Source organism: Pseudophryne corroboree, chromosome 1 (assembly GCF_028390025.1).
Source record: "Pseudophryne corroboree isolate aPseCor3 chromosome 1, aPseCor3.hap2, whole genome shotgun sequence".
Taxonomy (NCBI): Eukaryota; Metazoa; Chordata; class Amphibia; order Anura; family Myobatrachidae; genus Pseudophryne; species Pseudophryne corroboree.
Window position 1 is genome coordinate 1,152,262,943 of NC_086444.1, and position 11,106 is coordinate 1,152,274,048.

General features: G+C 53.4%; 1 protein-coding gene across 2 annotated transcripts; it reads left to right on the top strand.

Moving 5' to 3' along the window:
* The first annotated feature begins 2,269 nt into the window (after positions 1 to 2,269).
* LOC134928763 (collagen alpha-1(I) chain-like) lies at positions 2,270 to 10,103 on the top strand. Of its 2 annotated transcripts, none has more exons than XM_063924770.1 (2): positions 2,270 to 4,314; positions 6,850 to 10,103. In XM_063924770.1, exons 1-2 carry the CDS (start codon positions 2,727 to 2,729, stop codon positions 7,755 to 7,757), a joined length of 2,496 nt encoding a protein of 831 aa, XP_063780840.1. In that variant the 5' UTR covers positions 2,270 to 2,726; the 3' UTR covers positions 7,758 to 10,103. The 2 variants fall into 2 exon arrangements, with proteins under 2 accessions (XP_063780840.1, XP_063780844.1); XM_063924774.1 differs by having other exon boundaries at positions 2,270 to 2,522; positions 4,225 to 10,103.
* The last annotated feature ends 1,003 nt before the right edge of the window (positions 10,104 to 11,106 follow it).

Here is an 11,106-nt window from a genome sequence, read left to right on the forward strand (position 1 = left end):
GTATGTATATACATGTGTATATATGTAGGCACATGGATATATATGTACTATAATTAAAATAAAGTAAATTTTTATTGCACTTGCAAGTGCCACCAGGAAGACAGCAGGCTGCAGAGGACGCTAGACAGTCATTAATAATACTCATGCAGCTATAAAAAAAAAAAAAATAGTGGAGGGGGGTTTCTGGGTACTCGGAAACCCCCCCTGGGTGCGCCACTGGGTGGGGGTGTATTAATATTATGGGGGTATATTACTTAGAGATGAGCGGGTTCGGTTTTACTCGGATTTACTCGGTTCTCAAAATGACATCTTTTTGGCTCACGGACGTCTCGTGTTTTGGATAGCCAATAAGAAAAATCCGGATAAAACCGAACTGGCGTTAATTCTGGCGTTACATCCGAACCCGCTCATCTCTAATTTATTACTGTTATCTGGGTGGTGGGGTGGGGTTATATTAATACTGAAAGGTATATTCAATTACCCCGACTTGCTGTCAGGTGTACTGTATCACCGCCGGGGGCTATCTAATTAGCCCCGATAAGCCGGCGTGTGCCGCGGCTTATCTGGGATTTTGTTTCACATGCCTCCGGCAGGCAAAGCAAAATCCCCGATAACAGCCCCGTTTTTGTCCGAAAACGGGGCTATTTCACCCGTAAACACACAGGTTTCACTGAACCTGTGTGTTTTCGGGTGAAAATGCACTTTTTACTGGCCGACTAAATCAAATAGTCCAACCGCAGCACCCGAAGAAACATCAGGGGTTTTTACTCCAGATGTCTCTTTGGGGGTAATTGAATATCCCTTTGAGCCTGATTTGGAGGTGGGTGGATTTGCAGTAGCTGCAGCAGCTGCTACTACGTCTTTATGCTAATGCCACAGTCGGTGGGCGCCCTTATGTGACGTCCACCAGCTGTAATGCAAATCTGTCGATGTGTGCATGAAGACGGGCCATCGATCAAACATCGGTTGCACCATCAGACATTATAGAATCCCTTTGGTGCTCAGAATGTCCATTTGATCATGGCTGCCAGTGCCAATGGAACTGCGTCTTATGACGCAGTCCCTGACATTGACACGTCTACCGCCATTAACCACTATCCAATCACCTCCCAGGAACACCTAATGAAATTGAATGGCTATCCATGCAATGCAGATATGTGTCTCCTGGTGGTAACGACTCGGACATATTATATTGGCCCGACTTGACATAGTGCTAGGGTTCATATATTCATAGGATTCTGTACTTTTACATATCTGCAGATTTGAAGGCTCGGCCATCGAAAACCAAGTATCTAGAAGAGGAGGCAGTGGATTGGAGCAGATGCCCCCAGTAAGTAGCTCTGACATGCACCCACCCACACATTATAAAATACACACACACGCACGCACGCACGCACACACACACACATATATAATATATATATATATATATATATATACTGTATGTATGTGTATATATATATATATATATATATATATATACACACACACATGCACACACACACACATATATATATATATATATATATATATATACTGTATATACACACACATGCACACACACACATCACAGCAAGGTGTCCGGCTCTCCCTGTAGAATAAAGCCATCAGCGCCGGGTGCCCGCACACTCTGAATCACATATATCCCCACATAGTGCAGCACTCCAGGCGGCTGAAATAAACACTATAACAGCGGCATATATATGCAACTTTTCAGTGCCTGACGAAAGTACCACCTATAAACGGCACTGAAACGTTACCAACTATATGCTGCTGTTATAGTATTTATTTCAGGCGCCTGGAGTGCTGCATCGTGTGGGTATATATGTGTGTGTGTGTGTATCTTCTTCTGCCTGCCTCTTTATTAGGGGCCCCCCTGACTGAAGTGCGCCCTGGGCCCCCCATAGTCTTAATCCGGCCCTGGGTGGGAGGAACTCTGACACTGCTGCAAGGCAACGGAGAATGGATGACGGGTGCATGCAGGTGCCGTGGGACAGCGACGTTACCACCCTCAGGGCCCTGTGTGACATACTTGGCACGCCGATCCAATATTTATGAGAATGCAGTGTGTAGCTGGCAGGCACCCAGCCAATAGCAGTCTGTAATGTAACGCCAGTGTATGATGGTCACAGGAGACAGACTCCACTTTGGTTTGTGGTGTTTAGCCAGAATATGCAGCCTGACATTCCTCTGGAATTAGCAGCGTCCAGCTGGGCAAACATAACCCAAACACCTTGGCTCCAGTATTCGCCAAAAAAATGAAAGACTGCGTAAGGAATATAATATGATAGCAGCAGCATAAACACGCCGTCTGTGCTTGCAGAGCGCTGCTTGGTGCATCACTTTGGCCTGCAAGGGGTTAAGGTTTTTTGTAGTGGGAGGAACGTTGAGTGAGGAACTGGTAGGCCATTGGCCGGATTGTGGAAAGGGGCTGTACAGCCTGGATATAGGTGGCTAACCCACCATTTCCTGCCTCTTTCAGTGTCTTCACGCAGGCAGTGCAAGTATTGTTCATTTATTCAGTAAATATACTTTAATTTTTCTTCTCTTTTTTCCTTATCTTTTTCCTTATCTTCTCTTTCCTATATTCCTACTGCTACATTCATCCTATTCCTAACTTTTTTATTCTTCTTCTCCTACTTACTGCTTGTTTTTTATAACATATTGGAGGTGATTGCTGGGTATTCCCCCACCCCCCCTTGCTGTGACTCCTCTCCCCCCTGGACATGTCGGGGTTACGAAACCCCCCTTCCCGTCCTGCACGCAGCGCTGGCCTCCCCGCCCGGCTGTTAGATTCCCCTGATGTTCCGCCGGGTCGGGGAAGCCCTGCTGCTGCGGATGCTGTATCTGTGAGGGAGACCAGGGCTGTGCGCGGCCGAGCTCGGCCGCCCGCCCGCGCTCCCCCACGTGTGTCCTCCCCGTCTCCTTCCCCGCTGCGATCAGCGGCTGGCGACGGAGCTGCTGGGGCTGCCATGGAGACCAGGGCTGTGCGCGGCCGAGCTCGGCCGCCCGCCCGCGCTCCCCCACGTGCTTCCTCCCCGTCTCCTTCCCCGCTGCAATCAGCGGCGGGGGACGGAGCGCCGGGGAGCAGGAGAAGCCTCAGGCGGCCTGCCAGGGACGGTGTTTTACCGTCCCTGGCCCCGCCGCTTCTTACAGCGGGTGGCCGCGCGGGTCACGTGGGGCGGGGGCGGAGCTCCCGCCCGGCGGCCCGGCGGCTCTCCCCACTTCCCAACACGGCTGCCTCAGTTAATGGGCGGGTGGGGGGTCGCGCGGCAGATGGATTACTGCCTGCGCGTGCGGACAACATGGCGCACAGCAGGGGGGCCCACATGAGGCATACCCCCTCTGTGCCACTACCCCCCCCACCCGTGCGGTCAGCGCCCTCCCGCGTTGGGGTGGGGCGTCGCCCCCGCTCCGCGCCAGCGGGGGGGGCATTATCCATTACAGATAGTGCGGGGCCGGCCGTACGGGGGCGGCCCGCGCCCGCCCGCGGTGTGCCTGCCCGTCCGACCTCCCCTTTCGCGGTGGGGCCCGGGGCGTCGGGCCCATCCAGGACGCCCGCCTTGGCAAGTGGCTCGGCCGCCGCCCGCGGCCGCGCGCCTCCTGGCAGACAGCGGGCGGGGTCGCGCCTGCCAGCTAATCACCCCACTAGGGGGCGGCGTGCGCAGGCGGATCACGACCCAGCACCCACTCCCCGCATCCATTTTTCAACTGCCGACGCTTCCGCGGTCAGCTCTCAGTCCGACGTCGGACTCCTCCCTTCTAGTGGCGACGACTCTCCTGTGGCCGACGCTCGGGTCGGTAGACAGTCGAGGGGTCGGCAGTCTATACGCGGTCTGGCGCAGCCAGACGGTGGTGCCATGATTCCCGACAGTGAGGGATCCTCCGGATCCTTGCTCCCGACGGGAGGTTTGCGTACCGCACGTCGGGCGCATGACGCGCGGAGGAGGTCCGTCCTTACTTCACCTGCCCCTGCGACTGCACCCTTGGTGGACGCCTCCGTCTTGTCCGCCATTTGTGCCGCTGTAGTGTCAGCGGTGGCTCCCTTGTTATCCTCCGTACCCGGGGGACTGGGGCGGCCCACCGCTTCCTTGGCGGATAGCATTGCGCAATCCCTTATTCCACTTCTGTCTACTGGGGCAACTACCCCCCCTTTTGCCCCGCTCCCGGTGGCTGCGGGACCGGAGGCGGTGCAGGGGAACAATGTCTCCTTTGTCTCCCCAGCCACGGTAGTCGGATCGGCAATGGAATCCGCCGGTGTATCCACGAGTCGTTCGGTGGCCGGAGGCGCGGACGGCGTGCCCTCTCGAGCAGGTGAGTCTTCCTCGGACCCTGACTGGTCCAAGGGGAGCGCTAGCGGCTTGGGTTCGGGTACTCGCTCCAGCGCCTCTAGCATAGGTAGCAGCGCAGGCAGGATTTCCGGCAAGCGCAGTAGGCGCAGGCGTCGGGGCACAGATTCCTCCCTTGCCTCTACTTCCTCGGAGGGTCTGTCCTCCTCAGATGGCGGCTTGCACAGGGTGAAGCGTCGTAGACAACGCAAGCGGCGGTATTCCACCTCGTCCGCGTCCCAAGTATCGGTGGAATCAGACACCGTGCACTGCGCCAATACGGCGGTGCAACGTGGACTCAGGCCCCGGATCCGGGACCGTATCCGTAAGGGCCAATATGTGAACATTTTTGCCCTTACCAGCGACGATCGCAAAGCCTTGCTTTCGGCTAAGAAAAAGGGGCAGGGTAGCGAGGACACTTTGCGGTCCTACCAGAATTGGGTCCGCTGCATGTTGATCTTTGCGGCGTGTTACCTAGAGACGCGCCCGGATGAACATATGAACGTGGTGCGCTATCAATTTCTTATACACGTTCTGTACCATAAGTACAAAGGGTCTGCCTGGCGGCGCTACGACGAGGATTTCCGACGCAAACAACATGGCCGGGAGATCTATAACTTTGGTAAAAAAGACGTGGAATTGTGCTCTGAACTGACACAAGGTCCGGCCGCCACAGATGACGGCGGCTCGGCAAGACGATGGGCAAAAAAACCTGCCTCTCGTTCTGCCGGCTTTCGCGGAGGCGCAGGGCGCGCGGGGCATGGGAAATGCTTCGCTTTTAATAATGCACAATGCGACTTGGGGGGGCGATGTCGTTTTCGCCACTCCTGTATCAGATGTGGCGGGGGCCACGGCATTAAAGATTGCCCCAGTCCTGGGACCGGAAGTGCTTTTGGCTCGCAGCCCCGACAGAGTCGCGCTCCCGCGGCCACCGGCGCTAGCCACAGCTCCCACCCCAATTAGACTTTGCGCGCTCATTCCCTGGCTGCGACGATACCCGCGGTTGGGGGACGCCCGATTTTTACACTCAGGTTTCGCGTCGGGTTTCCCCTTGCCGATACATGGACGGGTGGGTCCTGGGACGGGTACTAACCTGCGTTCGGCTCGGGAGTTTCCGGACGTGCTCCGGCACAAGGTAGGGGCGGAGGTTACCTTAGGGAGGATGATAGGCCCTTTCCGGGAGCCCCCCTTGCCAGACTTGGTCTTGTCCCCCGTAGGCGTAGTGCCCAAAAAGACAGCGGGCAAATTTCGCCTCATCCAACACCTTTCCTGTCCTGCGGGGTCCTCGGTTAATGACGCTATCCCTGCTGACCAGTGTAGGGTCGTTTACCTGTCCTTTGATTCGGCCATTGACACCGTACGGTCTTTTGGCCCAGGGGCAGTTATGTGTAAGTTGGACATCCAGTCTGCGTTTCGTCTCCTTCCGCTGCACCCTTCCGCCTTCAGGTTTATGGGTTTTAAGCTGGACGATGGGTACTACATAGATCGGTGCCTCCCTATGGGTTGTTCTATCTCTTGCGCCTACTTTGAGAGATTCAGTTCCTTCCTCCACTGGTGTCTCCAGCAGGCAACGGGGGAACGGGGAATTTCCCACTACTTGGACGATTTTCTGTTTATCGGCCCCTCAGACTCCCCTCGCTGCGTCAACCTGCTGCAGGGGGCTCTGGCCCTCTTTGCGCGCTTCGGGGTTCCGGTTGCACCAGAAAAGACGGAGGGACCCTCCGCCTCCTTGGTTTACCTCGGGATCCAGATTGATACGGTCAGGGGTCTCTGTAGGCTTCCCTCGGACAAGGTGTTGCGTTTACGTGACGGTATCATATATGCGCTGTCCGCGGGCAAGCTCACTCTCAAACAGGCCCAATCCCTATTGGGCCTGTTTAACTTTGCTTGCAAAGTTATCCCCATGGGCAGGGTTTTCTGTAGAAAATTGGAACGGGCTACCGTGGGGGTTAGACGCCCGCATCATTTCCTCAGGTTGTCCCTCGAAATCCGTCGGGATCTAAGCATTTGGGACGAATTTCTTGTTCGTTTCAACGGCACCTGTATTTGGCAGGAGGCGATCGTGTCTAGCCCGACCCTGGAGCTTTTCACGGACGCCTCCGGCGCTTTCGGGTTTGGCGCTTACTTTGCGGGTCGTTGGTGTGCCTCTCCTTGGCCGCATGCCTGGCTTCGCATGGGCCTCACTACGAACATGCTGTTGCTGGAAATTTTTCCTATTCTGGTCGCTTTAGACTTATGGCGCTATGCCCTGCGTAATAAACATGTTGTCTTCTGGTGCGACAATCTGGGCGTGGTTTTTGCCATCAACCGCCAAAAATCCACGTCCTTGCCGGTATTGCGGGTCATTGCGCAGATAGTCTTGTTATGCTTGGTCAACAACATTACGTTGCGAGCAAAACATGTCCCTGGCGTGCGTAACGAAATTGCAGATGCCCTGTCACGCGGCGATTTGCAGCGATTTAGGCGCTTGGCTCCTGCAGCTCTCCTCCATGGGGAATTATGTCCTGCTTCTGTGTGGCAGGTCATCCACCCGGAATGGAGGCGTTAGCCCACAGGTCATTGGCCCCTGCAACTTTTGCGGCCTATCGGGCCGCCTGGGAGCGGTGGTGTCGCTTCATCCGGGAGAGAGGCCAGTGTGGTAAGACCTCTCATGATTTACTTTTAGATTACATCTGGGTTCTGTACTCCGACGGTATTTCGCGGGCGTCTGTTAACAGGGTTCTGGCGGGTATCTCTTACTTTCTGCAGCTGCGGGGGGAAGCGGATTTTACGAAGTCCTTTTTCCTCCGGCGGGTGTTGAAAGGTTGGGCTCGGGCCACCCCGCCCCTCCCGGATACCCGCCAGCCGATCACCGGTGCTTTGCTGAGGCGGATTTTGGGATCCCTACCGAGCATTTGCTTTTCGGGATACGAGGTTCGCCTCTTCCGGGCGGCCTTTACTATGGCCTTCCACGGTGCGTTCAGGGTGGGTGAGCTGGTGTCCGTCTCTCGGGCTTCGGTCTCGCCCATGCTGGAGGCCCACGTCGTCATCCGCCCCGACGGTTTATGGTGCAAAATTCAGCGATCCAAGACTGACGTAGCCGGCAGGGGGCAGTGGGTTCGAATGGGTCCGGCTCGTGCGCGGGGCATTTGTCCAGTTTCCGCGGCCCGGGCATATTCGTCCATACGGCCTCCAACGCCCACCGGGTGGCTCGTCCACTGTGACGGCGCCCCGTTGACCAGATATCAATTCCGGTCGGTTTTGGGGCGTTGTATTTTGTACCTGGGTCTATCTCCGGCCGACTATGGGACTCACTCTTTCCGCATCGGCGCTGCTTCAGCTGCCGCTGCGGCGGGTTGGTCCGAGGTCGAAGTCCGGGCACTGGGTAGGTGGAGGTCTGGTGCAGTCAGACGCTATATCAGGCCTTTTCCTCCCAGTGCGCCCCTTTGAGGACTAGCCGCTCGTCGCAGTTGCACTTGGTGATTGCGGGGGCCTTGAGGAATTTTTGTTTTATCGTTGGTTTTAATTTCGGCTTTTGCCGGCTAGCGAAGTTTCGTTTTTGCCTCAAGTCAAATTGGGCGGCCCCCCCCCCCCCACACTCCCCCCCCGTTAGGGCTGCAGTCAGGTTTCTCATTTACATACCTTATGTATATCATTCCTAACCTTAGCACACCTTATTTTGCAGGGCGGCGGTTAGATCCGCACTTTCTATGGTTTGTCGGCCATTCCTACATCTACTGGCTGTCCGTGTCGGCTCTGGCTTGCGACACCGCCCGGTTTCCGGAGCTGCAGGCTGTGCGCTGGTTGGGGCGTAGAGGCCTCCGCTGGGATGGCCTGCGGGACTGGCTTCGGGCGGCAGTTGGCCGATTTGGGTACCCCCTGATTTTGGTCTTGCACCTGGGGGGCAATGATCTGGTACGCCGCTCTGGGCTCGACATTCGCCTCGAAATCAGGTGCCAGCTACTGGAACTCATGGCTGACTGGCCGTTTTGCCTCATCCTCTGGTCGGACATCGTTCCTCGGCGGTCTTGGCGCGGAGCCTTTAACCCCGGGGCGATTGACCTGGTTCGGAGGAGGGTCAATTCGGTCGTTGGTCGTGCTGTCCTCCAGCATGGCGGGCTGGTTGTGCCGCACGGTGGCATTTCCTACCGTGACCCGACACAATACCGGTCTGACGGGGTGCATTTGTCCCCGGCTGGCATGCTTATCTTCCTGGAGGACATTATTTACATTCTTAGGTCCCTATAGATAGCTCTTTTCTGTTCATAGTTCATTAAGTCTCTCTAGTTAGTTTTTCTGTTTTTGTTGTATGGGTTTTTAGTTCGGTGGCGGTGGCAGGTTTGTAACCTGGCAGTTGGCCGGTTTTCAGAACGGTTACTTAAGTTTAATGATGAGTTCACAGTTAGTCAGTTTGGGTGTATTTATAGGTAATTTATATCTTTTAGAATTAGTTTACGGGCATCATTTTCACAAGTGGGCCCATATAATTAGTATAAAACATATGTGGATGTCGGGGCCGGTGGCCCAACTTTTATCCCGTAGGGGCGGAGCGTACCTCCGTCCCTGCAACCGTTGGGGGACAGGGGTAGTGGCAGAAGGTCGACCCCTGTCCTTGGATTTTTGATTCTCGATGTCTGGGATGGAGGCAGCAGGCCGATCCCGGAACATCTGGGGCAGGAGGCTCCCTAACACATATGTTTTTTACTGCTTGTTTTTATAATGTTTATCACCCATGTTACATTTATTATGTTTAACCGTTCTTCTCCTCGCCACCTTTAGTTAGAGAGGGAAGTCTGCATTTTAGTTTTAGTATTTAATAGGCCTCCCTCTCAGTCAGAAAATAAAAGCTGACCCCTTTCACGCCAACTACAGTTGTGGTGTCTTTATTTCATAAGATAAGTGTGCTTGAGTGGCGCGTGGAAGCATCTGACGTGTGAGGTTTAAGACTGCGTAAGGAATATAATATGATAGCAGCAGCATAAACACGCCGTCTGTGCTTGCAGAGCGCTGCTTGGTGCATCACTTTGGCCTGCAAGGGGTTAAGGTTTTTTGTAGTGGGAGGAACGTTGAGTGAGGAACTGGTAGGCCATTGGCCGGATTGTGGAAAGGGGCTGTACAGCCTGGATATAGGTGGCTAACCCACCATTTCCTGCCTCTTTCAGTGTCTTCACGCAGCCCGCCCTCCCGCCCCCAAAAAAACCGGAACAGAGTTGGTTTTGGTTTTACTATGGGGTTCTTTGTGTCGGCTTTCGGTGGCCGGTTTTCAGAACGGTTACTTAAGTTTAATGATGAGTTCACAGTTAGTCAGTTTGGGTGTATTTATAGGTAATTTATATCTTTTAGAATTAGTTTACGGGCATCATTTTCACAAGTGGGCCCATATAATTAGTATAAAACATATGTGGATGTCGGGGCCGGTGGCCCAACTTTTATCCCGTAGGGGCGGAGCGTACCTCCGTCCCTGCAACCGTTGGGGGACAGGGGTAGTGGCAGAAGGTCGACCCCTGTCCTTGGATTTTTGATTCTCGATGTCTGGGATGGAGGCAGCAGGCCGATCCCGGAACATCTGGGGCAGGAGGCTCCCTAACACATATGTTTTTTACTGCTTGTTTTTATAATGTTTATCACCCATGTTACATTTATTATGTTTAACCGTTCTTCTCCTCGCCACCTTTAGTTAGAGAGGGAAGTCTGCATTTTAGTTTTAGTATTTAATAGGCCTCCCTCTCAGTCAGAAAATAAAAGCTGACCCCTTTCACGCCAACTACAGTTGTGGTGTCTTTATTTCATAAGATAAGTGTGCTTGAGTGGCGCGTGGAAGCATCTGACGTGTGAGGTTTATGAGAATTGGAATTAAGATTGTGTATAAAATCCTTTTTAGTATGCAGAGGCTCAGTGGCCTTCCACCGAGAAAAATGATTCAGTTATTTAAAGATTAGTCATTTCACATTCATACGCAAGGCCAGCGCTGAGGTTTAAAACGTTATCTAGTGAGGAGAATGTAAAACTTTCCACACAGAGTCCGGGGCGGAGTGCTGCATGCACACCCTGTGGTAGTATAACATTACACGTGTGCAGGGGGTGTGAGTAGATCTTTCATTGTTTCTGAAGTGAGATAAATAAAACCAGTTTAAATACTTCAAAGAACTCTGTGACCTTGGAAAAATCATTCTCTTCCTGGTGCAATGGGTGCAAGAGAGGGGAACGTGGGAGCGTGCTAGATATAACTAGTGATGTGCACCGAACATTTTTCTGGTTTTGTGTTTTGGTTTTGGATTCGGTTCCGCGGCCGTGTTTTGGATTCGGATGCGTTTTGGCAAAACCTCCCTGAAAATTTTTTGTCGGATTCGGGTGTGTTTTGGATTCGGGTGTTTTTTTACAAAATCCCCTCAAAAACAGCTTAAATCATAGAATTTGGGGGTCATTTTGATCCCATAGTATTATTAATCTCAATAACCATAATTTCCACTCATTTCCAGTCTATTCTGAACACCTTACACCTCACAATATTATTTTTAGTCCTAAAATTTGCACCGAGGTCGCTGGATGACTAAGCTAAGCGACACAAGTGGCCGACACAAACACCTGGCCCATCTAGGAGTGGCACTGCAGTGTCAGGCAGGATGGCACTTCAAAAAAATAGTCCCCTAACAGCACATGATGCAAAGAAAAAAAGAGGCGCACCAAGGTCGCTGTGTGACTAAGCTAAGCGACACAAGTGGCCGACACAAACACCTGGCCCATCTAGGAGTGGTACTGCAGTGTCAGGCAGGATGACACTTCAAAAAAATAGTCCCCA